Raw genomic sequence first — 19,327 nt, forward strand, 5'->3', positions numbered from 1 at the left:
AGCTCAGGTATGAGGATCTCCCTCACATCCTCTGCAGCGACCCATCCTGGCTCACACAACTGGGTGATATTCATTCCTATGTCTCTTAGGCTGCCTTGAGATCAAGCTTAATCCCTTTCCTCCTCAACTGGGTAACAATGCAACCTATAGGGTAAACTGAGGCACGCATAGGGGTCATAAAAATATTGCAGAAAATTCCCATTTCATCACATAGGAAGTAAAAGTAATATTATCCTGCAGCCAAGCACCATTCCTAATGGTCTTCAGTTGCTTGGAGCAGGTGCTACAGATTACATATTAGCACCTTAAAATCTCAGCATGGACTGCAGTGCCTGGAGGTGCAGGACAGAGGGAAATGGAATGTCCCCAGGGCATCCAAGCCAGAGAAGCAACTGAAACATTCTGCAATGGGCACCGCATGTGTTTTTTCCCCCTGCAGCCCTCTCCATGGGGCTACCTACCCCTGACCCAAGAGTCAGACCTGTCCCTGTCACAGGGGAACTGATCCCTATTATCAGACCTGGGCCCAGCCCTCCCACCGCCCGTGTCAGAGCCCAATCCAGCCAGTTGAAAGGGGCTGGGCGACACCTGGGTCTATAGAGGGCTGCAAGAGGCCAGCAGAGGGAGAGAGGGTGACTGGCACAGGCCGTGTCTGGGGAAGGGAAGCACAGTGGAGTGGAGCTAACGCCTGTGGTGGGTCCCTGAAGGAGGAGCTAAGGGCTCGGGGCTCAGGGTGGAAGCCCTGGGCCTGCTGTGCTGACCAGAACTGGGAAGCTAATTTATTGTTAGTAGTCTGGGCGGCGGGTGTCAAAGGCCAGGGCAGGCTAAGCCTCCCCCGACCCAGGCCATAGCCCCACCCATGTTCCGCCCCGAGGCCCTGCCCTCACTCCCCCTCTACCCGGAAGCCTGGGGCGGATGGGGCGAGGCTGGTGGGCCAGCCTCCCCGAAGGAGGGGTTCACCCACCGCCCAGGGTTAGTGGCACCTACTTGCCGTGATCCCGTCAGACGCAGTATCACCAGACGTGCTTCATTACAATACTGTTTCCCTGTCCCTGGCAGAGGGGGGAGACAACATGGAATAGCATCACTGGATTTCAGCCGGCGCACCATGCCCTCTCCCAACAACACCCACTTCAGCCCTTCCTCCTTCGTCTTGGCCGGCATGCCCGGGCTGGAAGCTGCCCGTTTCTGGCTGGCGATCCCTCTGTGCTCCATGTACCTCGTGGCCATTGTAGGCAACGGCGCGGTGGTGTTCATTGTAAAGACGGAGCTGAGCCTCCATGCCCCCATGTACATCTTCCTCTGTATGCTGGCTGCCATCGACCTGGCGCTGTCCACCTGCACCATGCCCAGAATGCTCTCCCTCCTGTGGTTTGACTGGAGGGAAATCAGCTTCGGTGCCTGCCTGCTCCAGATGTTCCTCATCCACACCCTGTCCGCTGTCGAGTCCACCGTCCTGCTGGCCATGGCCTGGGATCGGTACATGGCCATATGCCACCCTCTGCGGCACGCGACCATCCTCACCAATCCGGTGACGACGAAGATAGGCCTGGCCGCTGTGGCTAGGGGCGTGTTGTTCTTCCTCCCTTTGCCCTTGCTCATTCTTCGCCTATCGTTCTGCAGCTCCAACGTCCTGTCGCACTCCTATTGTTTGCACCAGGACGTTATGAACCTGGCCTGCACCAGCACCACGGTCAATGTCGTCTATGGCTTGACTGCTATTCTCTTGGTGATGGGGCTCGATGCGCTACTGATTGCCTTGTCCTACTTCATGATCATCAAGGCTGTCTTGCAGCTGTCCTCGAGGAAGGAGCGTGTCAAGGCTTTCAGCACCTGTGTGGCCCACCTCTGTGTGGTCCTGGGCTTCTACGTGCCACTGATTGGACTGTCTGTGGTGCACAGGTTTGGGAAAGGCCTTGCTCTGCTGGTTCAGGTTGTCATGGGGGACGTCTACCTCTTGGTGCCGCCCGTGCTGAATCCCATTGTCTACGGGGCGAGGACCAAACAGATACGCAGACGGATCCTGAGGTGGATTCTCCATCACTGACCATTTTTAAATCAAGATGAGATATTTTCCTAAAAGACCTGCTCTGGGAATAATTCTGGAGCAGGTCCCTGGCCTATGCTACACAGGAGGTCAGACTAGATGATCACAACAGTCCCTTCTGGCCTGGGAATCCATGAATCTGTAACTTAAGATTGATAATGAAGGAGCCACTCAGACACTTGCCTCCACTTTGTCTTCTGTATCCACCTGTCTTCTCTTGTCTTATACACCTCTACCCCATTATAATGAGGTTGTGGGGAGCCAAAAATCCCTACCGCGTTATAGCTGAAACCTCGTTATATCAGGGTAGGGGCAGCAGGGCTCTGGTGGTGATTTAAAGGGCCCAGGGCTCCCTGCAGCAGCCGGAGCCCCAGACTCTTTAAAGCGCCGCTGGAGCCCCGCTGCTACCACGCTGTATGCGAACTCGTGTTGTATCAGGTCATGTTATAGCGGGGTAGCGGTGTACTGAGATTGGAAGCTCTCTGGAGCAGGGACTGTCCTTTTGTTCTGTTTGTACAGCACCTAGCACAACAGCTGGTCTATAACCGTGGCTCCCAGGCACTGCTACAACACAAATAACACAAATAATGAACCTAACCTGAGAGTGCACATTCATTCTGAAACAAGAGCCAACACTATGGTGACGGGAACCAACCCAGGAACCTGGATAGAGAGGTTTGACGTTATCTGATTAAAATATGACCATGTAGATCATTGTTGCAACCACTGTTATATATTTGCAACAAATCTTGTACACAATGTGACATGTAAGATGTGTATGAAACGGTTATGAATTGCTGGTTATGATTTTGCTATCTGTATGCGTGTGTATTTTTTGTATTTGTAGCTATGAGTATTGGCTCTGTACCTGGATTTCAAATGTTTGCTCCTGAGGTAACGCCCACAAGGTAGTTAGACAGCACATCTTGGAGGGACTATTCAAATGGAGTGGCCCATCAAAAGGACGCTTACCTCAAAATGGACCATAGGAGATGCCTATCTACAGCTAATGGACTTTCCTGCTGTGACTAAACAAAATTATGCATGGACATGTGACTTGCCCATGTGATTCCAAACCGCATCTTGTCACCTGTGATTTTCCGCTAGCTGTGCTGAGGGCTGTGTTTGAAACAGTGGGTTTTCCTGCACATGGCAGAAGCTATAAAAGGCCCTGGAAACACCTCCATTTTGCCTCTTTCCTGCTCAAACCTCTGGACTATGGACTTATACTAATGGGAGCATCTAACCAATGGACTGAGGTCCTGCCAATGATTTGGAAGCAACCAGAGACTTATCCAGCCAGCAGCTTATTCCATCACTGCTACAAGCCTGAACCAAGAACTTTTCAATTACTGTATGTATTTGATTAATTTAACCAATTTTAACTCTCACCTTTCTTTCTTTTTGTAAATAAACCTTTAGATTTTAGATACTAAAGAATTGGCATCAGCGTGATTTTGGTGAAAGATCTAAATTATATATTGACCTAGGTATGTGGCTGGTCCTTTGGGATCAGAAGAATCTTTTATTTGAAGAGATTGGTTTTAAAGAACCACTCATCTCTAAGTCTGGTGTTTTCGGTGGTAATTCAAGGACTGGAGTGCCTAAGGAAACTGCTTTTATGACTTCTTGTTAGCCAGTGTGGTGAAACAGAAGTTTACTTTTGTTGCTGGGTTAGTATATCCTATGGGGGATTAGCCACCAGTCTTGGGGTGTATCTGCCTTATTTCTCAGCAGTTTGTCCTGAATTTGGCGTTCTCGGTTGTGGCTCACAGAGGCACGGTTACAAGAGGTTGCCCTGTGGGGAGGTCTGGATGGCTCAGAGGCTTGTTAAGTAGCTGTACACCCTCCCCTTTCTAGGTCCTGAGATCCAATCTATCCCCGATTAGTGGCTGAGCTGGGTGAACACTGCAAAAAGTTATCAGCTAATAGTCATATGAATTTTCAAATGAATTCTCCATGTTCATGGCTCTTTTGCTTTCACTTTCCAAGTCTATTTTAGCAAACAAGTTTTCTGGCAGGAACATGTGCAGAAACAGTGAATTTGAAGCAAATATGGCTGAGTATTCACAAGAAGCAACTTGATAGGAGCCAAATTTCACATCAGGAACCTGATCAAGAGTCATGTTTCTCCAGTAAGGGACCAGGAACATGTCAGGTGACCCATGTGTTCAAGCGAAACAGCTCAGATTCCTCATCTCCAACTCTCTTAACAAACAACCCATGAACAAGCTACAACCCGAAAGTTATTCTGGAGGCGTGTGTGGCAAATAATGAACACATTCAAGGACATCATAATCCATCTACGGAAAAATAGGAAGTAGTGAACAAATGTAAAATGCATAGGAGCCTCAAATTTGCCATCCCCTCACTGCACTTCCTTTCCACAGAAAACTGCATCAAGTCCAAGATCTTGGTCTTTATGTTCAAGGCTCTTAATGAGTTGGTCGTGGGATGCATAAACAAGTGACTCTTGAGTAGGAATAGAGATGGCATTTTACCTCTGAATTTGACACTGGTGCAACCACTGCTGGAATTCTGTGTTTAGTTCTGGTGGATGTTGATAAATTGGAGAGGGTTCAGAGAAGAGCCACGAGAATGATTAAAGGGTTAGAAAACCTGCCTGATAGTGATAAACTCAAAGAACTCAATCTATTTAGCTCAACAAAAAGAAGTTAAGGGGTGATTTAATCATAGTCTATAAGTATCTACATGGGGAACAAATATTTAATAATGGGACTTTCAGTCTAGCAGAGAAATATCTAACATGAATCAATGGCTGGAAGTTGAAGCTAGAACAATTCAGACTGGAAATGAGGCCTATAATTTTGACAGTAAGAGTAATTAACCATTAGAACAATTTACCAAGGGACGAAGTAGATCCTCCATCACTGATAACTTTTAAACAAGACTGGATGTTTTTCTAGAAGATCTGCTCTGGGAATTATTTTGGGGCAGGTCTCTGACCTGTGCTACACTGGTGGGCAAACTAGATGATCAGTGGTCCCTTTTGGCCTTGGAATCTATGAATCTATACTCAGAAGATTGCCTCTTGGTCTGGGATAAGGACCACAGTTGTTAGGGGGCTTTCCCTTCACCCCCTCCCCTGGTTCTTGTCACGCAGACAGAAAGCAGAAGCCCAGAAGTGCGACGTGCAGACAAGGTGATGTTTATTGGGTTTAGTTCCAAGCAAACACGTCCGCAGCTCTACACGCCGGCAGAGTCTGTTCCCCAGTGTTCTATTCTTCCCCACTCCTCGCCTCCATTCCCTATTCCCCATTCCCACCTCCTCCTCCTTAGCAGGCCCAAATATACCTGCAGTGCACACCCCTAGTCACACCGCTTACAAGTCATGGTCATGTTCCGTTTTGGAGGGTTGTGAGTCTGGGGTCTTCATCCCACCTCTTTTGTACCCCATGGGAGGGGTAAGGAGTGAGGTTGGGTTTCTTTGGCTTTTAGTGTTTCTTATGCCTCTCCCCTCCTCCCCCCCAACTGCTCTTTTCCCTCCTAACTGCTTGCTTGACCTTGCTTGAGAAAAGGAGTTGAGACGGTCTTTAAGCGTGCGCTCATATATGACATTCCCACCGTGCCCAGTAACACTTTAGCTGTATCCCTTATCTTTTCCCATTGTACTAAACGCCTCATCTGGTTGCGGGAAATGCAACACACGGTGTCTTTGTTCATTGTTCTTCACACGTATAAGTATAAGGTATGTGTATGAAAAAGTCAACCCCAAAATTCTATCTCAGGCTGGCAAACAAGCCTATAGACTAAGACCCGAGATCACTCTGGTAAGGATTTGGGGAGTTTCGAGGTGCCCTTTGAGGCAGATGCACCGTTCCTCGCCCCCCTCTCTCGACCTGGTGCATTGTGCTGCTGTGTGGCAGTCAGGGCTGGCTCTAGGTTTTTTGCCGCCCCAAGCAAAAAAAATTTGGGCTGTCCCCAACCCCAGTCCTGGGCTCTCTCTCCCCCCACACCTACACCCCCTGCTGCCCCAGCCCTGGGCTGTCCCCCCCACCCCACCCGCACCCCCTGCCACCCCAGCCCTGGGCTGTCCCCCCCCACCCCACCTGCACCCCCTGCCACCCTAGTCCTAGGCTCCCTCCTCGCCTCCAGCCAGTCTGGTGCTGGCAGGGTCGGGGTAAGCAGCGGGGCTCCCGGGCCATGCCTCAGCCCAGGGTCCCTCCAGCCAGGTCTCCTGCCTCCAGGACCGGCCGGGACACCATCCCTGCCAATCCTGGCTAATAGCCATTGATGGACCTATCCTCCATGAACGTATCTAGTTCTTTTTTTAATTTATCTACTTCTAGCCCAGTATCCTGTCTTCTGACACTGGCCAATGCCAGGTGCCCCAGAGGGAATGAACAGAACAGGGAATCATCAAGTGATCCATCCCCTGTTGCCCATTCCCAGCTTCTAGCAAACAGAGGCTGGGGACACCATCCCTGCCCATCCTGACTCATAGGGTATGAATTGATCTCGTTCTTTTTTTAACTTATCTACTTCTTTTGTTACAATATTTGTGGCTAACGTTCTTAATGTATACAACTAGTATATAGATACGGTGCAGATAATACATATTATGAATGTGGTATATATCTATATGCTACCCAGCATATATTAGGCAACAGGAACAAAGGTGATAGCAAAGCAGAGCAAGACTTTTTCCTGAGTATTTTACACACACACACACACACACACACACACACACACCCCACTCTGTTTCATTTATATATTGTCAGTATCAGAAAGTTAACTTGGAACACTTTGTGCCAGAGATCATGCTGGTAAGGATTTGGCAAGTTTCGAAGTGCGTTGTGCTTCTGTGTGGTGGGGTTAAACCACTGGGGGCAGACTCTCAAATGTTCAGACACCACAACTAAGGTCAGGTTTCCCCTAGAAAAGGTTGTCACCAGCAGCTTCCATGGTGGCACATTTGGCACAGAAGAGCCCAGCACTCAGCACTTATTCTGGTGCCTAAATGGCCCCGGGTGTGTTGCTACATCTCAGCGGTGACTGAACTTCAGGGGCAGATACAGCATTTGTTACTGCAGCATACATGTCCATGGCCGTGCCTGGAAGTATCAATAATAAAGGCCAGATGTTCCAGCAAAGCAAGAGAAGGTGCAAGGAGGCTTCACACTCCTCACACTCCTTCACACTCCACAGACGGGGCCAAGTGAGGACAAGGTCATGGCCAAGATCACCTTCCGGCCAGCAGCGCTAAGCTCATGTAGGGGACAGTGTATGGCTCCCTGTGAGTCAGAGGTGGAGTTCCCATCCCAGTGTACACAAAGCCCCCACAAACATGCTGTCTAATTAACTCAGAAAACCTCTCCTGCATCCTCCGCTTCCTGATCACTCAGCAGCCCCCTCCTGGTCAGCCTAGAAGCTTTTCCCTCGGAACAGAAGCAGCACCCAGTCACGAATCTGTTTGGTTTTCATACCGTACACAATGGGGTTCACCATGGGAGGAAAGAGGAGGTAGAAATTGGCCAGCAGGATGTGTACGTGCGGGGCAACATGGCTCCCGAATCTGTGTATTGTTGCGGTGAGGACCACAGGAATGTAGAATACTAAGATGGCACCAAGGTGGGAGCCACAGGTGCTGAAAGCCTTGAGCTGCTCTTCCTTGGATGCCAGGCTTAAGACAGCCCTTAGGATCTTGACATACGATAGGGAGATGAACATCAGATCCAGCCCCACAATGAAGACAGTTACGACGATCCCATAGATGTTATCAAACCTGGTCTCAGCACAGGCCAGCTTCACCACGGCCATGTGCTCACAGTAGCAATGGGAGATGACGTGAGACCCGCAGTAGGGCAGCCTCCTGAGGAGGAAGGGCAGAGGGATCACTGGCAGAACAGCCCGGGCCAAAGCTACTAGCCCGATCTTTGCTATCACTGAATTGGTCAGGATGGAGGTGTATTTCAGGGGGTTGCAGATGGCCACATACCTGTCGAAGGCCATGGCCACCAGCAGAGTAGACTCCAGGGTGGAGAACGAGTGAATGAAAAACATCTGCACCAGGCAGGCATTAAAGCTGATCTCCCTGGAATTAACCCAGAAGATGCTCAGTGTTTTCGGCACAGTGGTTGTGGATAAAACCAGGTCGACCACGGCCAGCATGGAGAGGAAATAGAACATGGGCTTGTGTAGGGAGGCATCTGTCTTGATAACATACAAGAGGGTGCAGTTTCCTAGAAGGGCCACGGTGAACACTGAGCAGAAGGGGATGGAGATCCAGAGGTGCAGAGCTTCCAGCCCCGGGATGCCCGTCAGGAAGAACACTGATGGATCAATGCCTGTGCCATTGGGAGCTGACAGGTTACCCTGCAGGAGCATCCTCTGCAAGTTTCACATCAATGTCTGTCCTGTCAATAAAACATAGGAGATGGTGAACAGACACTATGCACATGTGTCTGGCTCACGGGGTGCAATTCCATTGGGAACGGATGACAAGGTCTGGCGCTGATAGAAACATTGTTTGGGTAGTAAATATCGAGGACCTCAAATTAATGAAAGCCTGGATCCAGGGGTGTAAGTACAAAGTGATAAGATATCAGTTACCACAGGGCTCTTGAATCTGGCAGGCAAAGGCATAACAAGTTCTAGTGGCTGGAAGTTGAAGCCTTCAGAGTGCAAACTGTGAATTAGATGCAACTGTGCTACTGGAACTAAGACAGAATTAACCAGTTCAAGAGAACCATCAGAGGCTTAGTAAGTTCTCCATGGCTCGGGGGCTTTCAATAGAGATTGGATGTTCTCAGAGAGATGTTCTAGCTCAACCACAAGTTACTGGGCTGCATGCAGGAATCATCGGGTGGGTTCTTTGGCTTGTGATATGCAGGAGGTCAGGCTAGATGGCCATGATGGACCCTTCTTGCCTTAAAAATCTACCACTCTATTATTTCAACAGGCCACTTCTATCAGGTCTGGAGCTGGCTCAACACATCAGATCTGTGATGCCAACCCTTTTTTTCTGAAGACTTTCCAATTTTCCCTGTGTGTCTTTACATTACCTTTTGCATTATCATGAGTGTTTCTTTCAGTGCCATCACCAGAGTACCTGAGTGCTTGGGGGAGACACGATGAACTTCGCACTCCATTTACATCTGCAGTTTCAGATTTCAAATGATATTTTGCTATTTTGGAGTGTTAGGTGCTTGTGCAAGATCAACCTGGATTGGCCCCAGACCACAGAACATATCAAGCAAATCAGCCAAACCCAGATAGTTTAGAAATTAGCAAAACCCTTTCTTCCCTCAGACAGTGACCCACCCCCTGACTCCTACACTTGCCCAGGTGAGAAGTTGGGACAGTAGATATGGGCTTTGCAGCACGGTTAGGGTATTTCTGACCAAGGTTGAGTAGGGACTGAATTCCAAGGGAAGCCCCCTGACCCCAGCCTACTCTCTCTTACGCTGGGGAGTAGGGAGGGGAGTGGGGCAAACTCATTGCCTTTGTTGCCAAGCCCTCTCCTCTCCCCGATCTCTATCACTGCTGACAACACCTCCAGCCTCGCAGTCACTCAGGGCTACAACCTGGCAGACATCTTTGACCCCTCTGACCTGAGTGTGGAGGTCACGTCACTTTCCATCATGTTCCATCATGTTCCTAAGATCCTACCCTTCTATCTACACAACAAAAACTCTGCTCCATCTCCAGCTCCTCATCATCTCCAGCCTTGATTCCGGCAACCTCCTCCACTCTGGTCCACATGCCCCTTCTCACACCTCCAAACCATGAAATCCCTCCACAGGCTCCTTGTCCTCATCCTCAGGGCCCTTCACAGCTCCGTCTCCTTACTGATCCACTCAGTTCTCTTCCTGTGTTGTCCCCTCTCCCCTCCACTCTGCCAGGGACGGAGCACCTACCTGTCTGCTTCTCCCACGTTGCCTCCCTAGCATAGAATAGCCTCCCTGAACCAGCCCCCTCCCCATTCCTGCTTCAGACCCATCCTCAAGACCCACTCAGCCAAGGAACAATGGACCACTGGGTAGAGCTGATATGCATGTATTTAACATAACAGATGCATATAATGGTAGGAAAAATGGTCCATATTTTGGTTTGTATTCCTTTATCTCCCCCTCCGTATGTTACAGAGGGCTTAATGTTGATGAAGAAAAGTATCTGTGTGTGCATGTGTGAGTGTGTGTGAGATAGTGTGTGTGTCTGTACAGTGCCTTGCACATTCTGAGTGTTATCTGAAGGTCAATAATTCTCAATATCTAGAGAATGTACAAAATCCCCCCAAACTTCCCAGTCATTTGGTGGAGGAATTTTAACACGTGGCTCCTGACTCCATCCCATCATTAGCTCTCAGCGCTTTCCACCTTTGTTTGCACCCACAATGATCTGCCAGCAGGAATGTGGGCACGGAGGCCTCTACCCATCTGATTTGTGGGGGCAGCTATTTCCAGGTGCAAATGATGCCTTCAGAACGGAAGGCCAGGTTTTAAAAAAAAGCAAGACTCAAATGTAAGCCGCATAGTCTCTTTCACATAAACTGCATTCCACAACCCCTTTCAGAATACAGGCACCTTAACAGAAAGGAACTAAGACCAACGCTAAAGGCAAGAGAGGTCATCTGCCTGTGAAACGTCTAAAGAGCCACTCAGCACCACATTCTCAATCTTGGGTGTTGAAAGTATTTGCCTTCATCCACGCTTGGGCACATAGCTTGATTTTTAGGAGGTGCTGAACACCCCTATCGATAGGCACCCAATCTGGGTCAGGTGGGGAACGATACAAAACTGCAGATGAAACAGGAAATTAAAATATACAGCAGCAGAATTTGGATCAGGTTTTGAACTTGCCCAGAATGTGGGTGTGTTTGGATCTGAGGTTCTGCTTCAGACCCGTCTATGGCTACAGAACAGTACAATTCCTTTGCCCACATGAATCGGATTTCATGGGTGAACTCACCAGAATCCTGCAGTGCTCCCTTCCTTTCCTAGGGCCTCGCTCTCCCTCACGGGCTGTGTGAGGCTCACCCGGAGCTGCCTGCCTTTGGTGGATTTATAGCCAGGGTGAGAGAACTCGCCTCCTCCCAGCAGGGGGGTCTTGCAGTTCAGCTGGGAATCTCTGCTTCCACTTTGTCCTCTGCATCAGACAGAGTTAACGCTTTCTCTTCAGTCCTGGGAGAAAAGAAACTGTTCCTGCGTCGTGGGAATGAGAGATAGAAAAGCCATTTTCGGTCCCTCCTAGACCAAGATCCCTCCGCCATTGCAGAACTGATCATTACGGTACATTCCCCAGTGCTCTGCCCAGTCTCGTTTTAAACAACCCAAGCAATGAACTCTCTGCTACTTCCCTTAGGAGGCTGTATCCACCCTGGGGAGTCCATTAGTGTCCGGAGTACCTTCACTGGCTACGCGAGAGGGTCACCCTGGCTGGACAAATCGACTGCAGCTGCTTTCTGGCTGAATATTGAACAGTCACTACGAATACAAGCTAGCTACTGCACACCACTCATGGGGAGAGGCCTTAGGAGTGCGAAAAGGCAATACAGCCTCAGAGATATTTACTCCACAGTCGGCCTCCTTATGTTATTATTTTTAGTTTGCATTGGGATAGTGCTGAGAGGCCTCAGCCTGGAAACCGAGCCCCATCATGCCAGGTGCTGTACACACGTGTAATGAAAAGGTGCCCTACAGAGTTTCCCATCTGTGCTGATGTTTCAGTTCCCGGATGCGGTAAACTTCCCAAGAAGGAATCTCACCTCATTTCAGCCCCACACTCCCCTGAGGCATTCAGTAACCTTGTGAACAATGGGGAGACATTCGGTGCAACAAGTGGATCCTCTTGACTATAAATAAGTCTACACTGAAAAAAACCCCCAAAATATGGCAGCATCTCAGAGCCCAGGTCAATTGACTCCGGCTCGCAGGTTTCAGGCTGCAGGGCTTAAAAGAGCAGTGAAGATGTTCCTGCTCAGGGTGAAGTCCGGGCTCCGGGCCTTCCCCCTTCACCGGCTTTCAGAGCCCAGGTTCCAGCCCCAGCAGAAAGGGCTAACTGCTATCTTTAGCCCTGTACCATGAGCCCGAGAAAGTTCACTCAGACTCTAAGACTTGCTCCACAGGGGAGGGGGATTTGCCATGGAGACGGACCCTAAGAAGAGGCAGTTTCACGGCAGTGCTGGCACTTCCTGACCGCAGTCCACCTGCCAATATGGCAAGGCAGCCATTCTTGTGAGATTTCAGCTCTTCTGCTTCCATTTCTAGCTAGACCCCAGAAGGGATGAGGTGCAGTGAAAACAAAAAGCAATTCAGTGGGGTGGAGTTCCCTCGGCTTTTCAAAACCTTCAAAAAGTCTTGGTTGATTTTAAACTTGGGACTGATATTTGGGGGATTTCTTATCCCTGGTGGAAATTCCAGTAGACTCCATAGGAATCCTTGAACTGGTCTTTCTCCTCCTCTCTCTTGATGTCTTCTGGTCTGTGTAGACTTTTACTAGTGTCTCTTGGTTTCCACTGGAGGATCCGTAGCTGAAGGAACCAGTAGATCTGTTACAAATCTTAGTCTGGTACTTGGAACGAGGTGAAAATTTGCAACAGGAATTTCCATTAGAGATTCCTGCACTCCTGGACTGTGTATATGTAGCCAGCACTGAAATGGAACCATGTATCGATTTGACTGAGACAGTCATTGGGCACCCGCTAAACAGCACGCATGGTTAGTGCAGAAAGTGTAGGAGATTGTCACAGACACTATCACATCTCCTACCGGGGGAAATTGAGGCTGCTGGACTGTAAGGATCCAAATTAGAATTCACTCAAGGTACCAGGCTTCTCCCAGCCCCGGTCTTGCTGAACATGAGCTGCTCTAGATACTGCACAGCTATGATAACAGCGTAGGGCAGAGCTATTCTTCCCATTTTACAGCTTGGGAACAGAGAGACTGAGGGACTTGCCCAAGGTCACCTGTGGCCAAGTGAAGAATAGAACAAAGGCCTCCTAAATTACTGCCCTAACCACTGGGCCTTTCTCTCTCTATGGCTACTGTGCTTGTCCTCAGCTGGGAATGTCACCAAGGTGCCAGCTGAGATAGTGGGGGGCGGGGTGTTGCAGACGGTAGAGTGGAAGGTGGCTAATGGAACCCTAGAGCTCTGCCTTGCATCCACCATCCACCATTCCACAGAGGGGAGAGCAACGGAGTTGCAGAATTGTCTGCTTTTCCCTGGTCTAGGAAGTGGGCCCGAGTAGAAATGCCCTTTTCCTGCCACTAGAACATAGCGGTTTATATGCCTTGCCAGGCAGGAACCTAGAAGTCCCCAGACCAGATCCATCTAGTCCAGTATGTTGCCCTCATTGCTGGCCAGTAACCGGTGCCGCAGAGGAAGGTTCACGATACCTTGCAGAGGACAGTGTTGGAATGACTTGCCCACAGAAGGTCTCTCCTTCTCCCCCACAGTTAGTGGCACACATGCAAGAACCCACCAGAAGTTCCCATGTCTCTTTGTTTTTCTGTAGGATCTGTGAGGCCTTTGTGTCCTGCAGGCTGAGGCAGCCTCACAGCCAGACGGAAAGGGAAGTGCTTCACTGCATGCAGGTCCCTTCCCCACTTCTGCATGGCACTTCATCTGAATATCTGACTCACGTTTGATTCCTAATATGGAAAGGACCCAACAGCTGCAGCCAAACCACCTCTGGCCATGATCTCCTCATATTGCACAGAACAAGCAGTTCTGAGCTTTTGGGAACCCGTCTCTGAATGGATCTCCTGGTGTAGGGCACTGGAGGGTCCACCAATTTGTGGGACCTTTTTGGATTGAGTGTGGGATAGTGTGCTCTGCTGATGTGTATATGCATAAATCAGTGTCCTGCCTCCAGTGCTGACTTGTAAGCAATTTGAGCAGGGGAAAAGCACTGTTCTTTGGCCCATGTTCCCAGAATAAATGCAACCTCTCACTCCTCTCCAGTATGCCTTTTGGGGAACTGGGAAGGACGTTCTTGCGGCTAAGGCAGACCAAGGAGAGTTAGGAGATGTGGACTCCGTTTCCAGCAATCCCAAAGACTTCCTGGGCCAGATTCTAATCCCAGCTATTGAGACCAGACTATAGGTCCACACAGGAAAGTCATTTACCCTTTCTGTGCCTCCATTTCCCCACCTGTAAAATGGTGATAATACTGACTTACATTACAGGCTTGTTGTCACTGAAGTTTATAAAGTGCTTCGAGATCCTTAGGGAAAGGTGCTATTTATCCATCCACCCTAACTCTGCCCCTTGTTGCCCTGGATTGGATGGATGTAGTAACCCCAGATGTTGATCAAGCTAATTGCAACCATATTGGGTGCATTCAGCCACCATGAATTAATGAAATAGAACACCACGTAGCTAAGTGATAATTTGAACAAGCAGGGCTTCTGGAGACAAGGTCATAACTAGCTGCAGACTTGCAGTTTCTGTTAAGCAGAATGGGAGGAGGGGAGAAAAGAGTCAACAAATTGAGACTGAAAGAAAATAAGTAGATAGAGACCATGAGTTTGGGCACCTTTGATAAAGAAGCTTATTATGACTTATTATGACTAAGATTGTTTGTTGATAAGTAGTTGATTGAAGTTAGGAGAGGTGATGACCCACCCCCTATGAGTTGTGTGTTTGGTAAAAGTTAGTTAAAAAAGACTAGATAATAGCGTGTACTTTGGAGCTGTTCTCAGAAGCTATCCTGAGAGATTTTTTCTTGACACGATGCTCCCCGGTGGGGAAGCCACCGGCCATCACTGACCTACTGTCAACTACTCGATGCCATCTCGAATTCTTGGTAATGATATGGGATGTTCTAAACCTATTGCTAGTGTCTGTGGGAGCTTTAATACATTGTCATTGTAAATAAAAGCACGTTTACTTGTATCGATCTTTCATCAGCCAAAAGCACTGTGTTCCCACTGATTTATTCCTGGAGTGAAGCAGTTAAGTTACCACTGCTTTGGGTTCTGAAAACCCTGGGTAACGCCCTCTTAACCAGAAAGGGCACTGATGACTTTATATTCGAACCTAAACAGAGCCCTGAACATGCAGGGACAAGTCTTCAAACATCATAGACACTTTTGCGCATGCAGCCCCTCAGTTGTGCAGATCCCCTCATGCAGACATGCCTTAAGGGGTATTTGCACAATTAAACTAGGCACGTCCACACACACACACACACACACACCCTAGCACGTCCTCTCTTGAAGATCAATCCCATACTATTGAATAGAGATGTAGCTATTAAACTCCTGTAAAATAGGAATGGGTTAATTTACTGTTACTATTTGTGGCTATTCCCTACGCCTGATAGCAGATTTTCCTCTGTAATGAAGAAAGGCTCTGAATTCCCAGCTGGGGGAGTAAAGAGGATTTCTTTAAGAGGTATAAATACCCCCAGGCAGGCTGTCCCGGCAGACTGGAGCATCATGCAGATTGTGTGTGACTGTAGCATTCACTGAAGGCAAAGAAGACACAGCCGGAGCCAGGTGAGTTGGGGCAGTACGGATTTAATCAGGGGCCCTGTTAATGCATCATTTTTAAATGCACTGGAAAACTTTGGGCCAAATCCTGTTCTATGTCACGCTGGTGTAAATATAAAATGGTCCCACTGATTAAAGCAGAGCCACTCCGGATTTACAGCCGTGTCACTGAGCAGAATGTGGCTCTTTATGAATGAACTATTTAATAACATGGGAAAAGGACAATGTGAGAATGGGAAGTGCTCAGAATTCAAGAAACGGATGTGGCCAGAGGGACTATGTGCATCCAGGCAGAATGCCCGAGCTGTGCTGCTGAATGTGCCGGGTACATGCTGCTTCACATGCGGGGAGCTTCCTGGGAAAATGTAGGCTAATCATGGGTACAGAGCGCCTGACAAACTGCATCCAAGCTCTCTTCAAACTCCGGCCCTCCGGTGCAGTACTGCTGGGAGCAGCAGGTACAGCCAGACAGAACGAACGCTGCTACTAAAGGTACCAGGGACCTCCCGAGAGAACACACTTGCTGTGCTGAGGAATGTATCTGCCTTGGCTAAGCTCATGCTTCTGCCTGTACTAAGCACATCCAGGGAGGAGACACATTCCAGCCCATCACTAATGGACATCGGCGGCACAGATGTGCAGACAAGAACTAGAGAGGAAAGGGTTAAAAATTAGCCCCTCAGCTCCTGTTCTGCTTTTTACCAATACCGGGAAACTTCCCTCAGGCAAATGACTGGTAATCGAATGCTGCAGCCTCAGCTGCACCGGGCTCTACTGCAATTCATTTATTACCAAGTGAGTTTCCATTTCCGGGCACTATTTAAAATCCCCAAACAGTTTTGCATTTAAAAAAAATTGCAGTTATTTTGCACACAAAGTGAATGAGGTGCAGTTAGCTACCTGTGAGTCCAAAGAGTTGTCTGTGGGGAGCTATTGGAACCCACAGTCAAACCTGTCTAAACTGTGCGCAGAGAGACAAGGTGGGGGAGGGAATCTATTTTATTGGACCAACTTCTGTCTGCGGGAGAGAGGCAGAGTTAGGGAAGGAATTTTCTGCCCAGGCCAAGGGGACAGTCCGTGTGGGGAGTGAGCCAAAGGGATGGGCTATTTCTGAACTTCCTGCTTCCCAAGGGCAGGAACTGCTTCTCCGGATTGTGAGGGTCTAATACAGTGGGTGCGGAGTCTCATGGGGGAGGGGGATGTGCATTCATAAGGAGAGAGTGAAGCAGTGAACACAAGGAGAAACTGGCTCTAGGACAGCACCCTGGGTACAGCATCTAGTGTGCAACATGCATCTCATGGTGCTTTATTATACACGGCAAGATGTGGTACAATGCCAGGAACCAGTGGGGGTATCAGCGCTGCCCAGGGGATAACTTAATGCCAGGAACAGAGAGGCTGAGAAATGAAGTGGTTTTGCAGACACAGGGATACAGAGATGAAGGACGTTCATGGCTGTCCCAGCCAGCTGGCTTTGGCATCTGCACACGCACTGTCCCATTGCAGTCAGGGGGAGCTGTGCTTGCGTACACCAGCTGCAGACCCGGCTCAAAGAACTCCAAGCTCACCTAGTTTATTACCCTGCGGGCTCCATTCTTTCTACAATCAAGTCTCAGAGAGAAAAATATCTGGACATTTCCCCAGTAGTGACGTTGAAATAGGTTGCCTTTAAACTGCAAACCGCACAAAGTGAACCTGGTAACTGTGCTTTGAAATGTTTCTTGGCCTGTGAGACTGAAATTCTCAGAGCGTTTCGGGATAGGGGATTTATCCTCGGGCCTAGAGCACAAAGTCTATATGACGCTTAAGCACTGGAGGACTTTGCTTCCCTCGTTGTCTAATGAGTTTAAGTCCGTACACTGGGAATTCGGAGACCTGTGTTCTATTTCCCATTCTGTAGCTGACCACGTCCCCGCTCTGTGCCTCAGTTTCCCCACCTGTACAGTTAAGGAGAACAATACTTCCCCTCCTTTGTGAAAGATTTTGAGATCTCTGCCTAAAAAGTACTGTAGACGAGCAGTTATTAAAGTATTACGATCATTGAAACTTCATTAGGCAGACAGATAAATATTGAGAAATTTTATAAGTGCCTGTATACAACTGCTAGAAGTCTAAATACTAGGTGGATAAACTTGAGTGCCCGGTATTAAATGATGATATTGCTATAAATAGGCATCGTAGAAATTCGGTGGAATAATAATAATCAATGGCTCACGGTAATACTAGGGTACAACATATTTTGGAATGACAGAGCAGGTTGTGCTGGTGGCGTGTGACAGAAAGCAGAGAGTCAAATATAGTAAAAATCTTAAATGAATCAAACTGTACCATAGAATCTCTATGGATGGAAATTCCATGTTTGAATAATAAGAGTATAGCAGTAGGAATATACTACCGACCACCTGAGCAGGTTGGTGACAGGGATTGTGAAATGCTTCAGGATAATAGAGAGGCTACACATACAGAAAACTCAATAATAATGGGGGATTTCTACTACCCCCCCATTGACTGGGTACATGTCACTTCCGGATGGGATGCAGAGATCAAATTTCTAGGCACTATTAAGGACTGCTCCTTGGAGCAGCTAGTCCTGGAACCCACAAGGGGAGAGGCAATTCTTGATTTAATCCTAAGTGGTGCATCGGATCAGGTCCAAGAGGTGAATACAGCTGAACTGCTCAGTAATAGTGACCATAATATAATTAAAATTTACATTCTTGTGGGAGAGAAATACCAAAGAAGCCCACCACAGTAGCATTTAACATAAAAAAAAGGAAACTAGTTAAACTTCAATTAAAAGGAATAGTCACAAAGATGAAATGCCCACAAGCTGCATGGAAGTTATTTAAAAACACCATACTAGAAGCTCAAACTAAAAATACTAATACATTCTAAAAAACTAATAAAATACAGTAAGATGACCAAACAATGCCATCATGGCTAAACAGCAGAGTAGAAGATGCAGTTGCAGGCAAAAAGGCATCCTTTAAAATTGAAAGGCAAAGCATACTGCGGAAAATAGAAAGGAGCATAAATGCTGGAAAGTCAAGTGTAAAAGTATAATTAGTCAGGTCAACAAAGAATCTAAAGAGCAACTAGCCAAAGACTCAAAACTAACAGCAAAAAAAGTTTTAAGTACATCAGAAGCAGGAAGCCTGCCAATCAGTGAGGCCACTGGATGACTGAGGTGACAAAGGAGCATTCAAGGAAGACAAGGCCACTGTGGAGAAGCTAGAATAGAATGTTAGGAACCATTAGTAAAGGGATAGATAATAGGTCTATAAAACCAGGACTGGTGTGGATAAAGTGAATCAGGAAGTGTTATTTACCCTTCATCAGTATTTCTTCACCCAGCTCATAGTCAACCTGTGGAACATGTTAGCAGAGGATGTTGTGAATGTCAAAAGTCTAACTGGGTTCAAAAAAAGAATTAGATAAGTCCATGGAGGATAGGTCCATCGTTGGCTATTAGCTGAGATGCTCTGGGTCTCCCTGTAACTCTGACTGCCAGAAGCTGGGACTGGACAACACTCAAGGGATGGATCACTTGAAATTGGCCTGTTTTGTTCATTCCTTCTATAGCACCTGGCACTGGCTGCTGTTGGATGACAGGATACTGGGCTAGATGGACCATTGGTCTTACCCAGTAAGGCCGTTCTTATATTCTTATTACAGTTGTCATCTACACACACTGACCTCAGTTAACTCCCTGGAGATACAGGTTTCCATGGCATAATGCAGGACAAAAGGGCCCCACAAATACAAAGTCCATCCAGAAGATGGCTGCTACAGCCCAGGGTGTGTGAAACCCTACCTCCTCCAT

At 48.1% G+C, this 19,327-nt stretch overlaps 2 protein-coding genes across 2 annotated transcripts; one reads left to right on the top strand and one right to left on the bottom strand.

The window, feature by feature from the left end:
• Positions 1-664: 664 nt before the first annotated feature.
• LOC123348618 (olfactory receptor 51E2-like) lies at positions 665-2,245 on the top strand. Its single transcript, XM_044986192.1, has one exon. It carries the CDS (start codon positions 860-862, stop codon positions 2,045-2,047), a length of 1,188 nt encoding a protein of 395 aa, XP_044842127.1. The 5' UTR covers positions 665-859; the 3' UTR covers positions 2,048-2,245.
• Positions 2,246-7,432: 5,187 nt separating this feature from the next.
• On the bottom strand, positions 7,433-8,395 carry LOC123348624 (olfactory receptor 52K1-like). Its single transcript, XM_044986203.1, has one exon. The coding sequence runs from the start codon at positions 8,393-8,395 to the stop codon at positions 7,433-7,435; it is 963 nt and encodes a 320-aa protein (XP_044842138.1).
• Between the last annotated feature and the right edge of the window lie 10,932 nt (positions 8,396-19,327).

Source organism: Mauremys mutica, chromosome 1, assembly GCF_020497125.1.
Source record: "Mauremys mutica isolate MM-2020 ecotype Southern chromosome 1, ASM2049712v1, whole genome shotgun sequence".
Taxonomy (NCBI): Eukaryota; Metazoa; Chordata; order Testudines; family Geoemydidae; genus Mauremys; species Mauremys mutica.

Bases quoted from the DNA above. Each gene is read 5' to 3' on its own strand.
- LOC123348624 (XM_044986203.1), bottom strand. From the start codon at position 8,395: ATGCTCCTGCAGGGTAACCTGTCAGCTCCCAATGGCACAGGCATTGAT.
- LOC123348618 (XM_044986192.1), top strand. From the start codon at position 860: ATGTTCCGCCCCGAGGCCCTGCCCTCACTCCCCCTCTACCCGGAAGCC.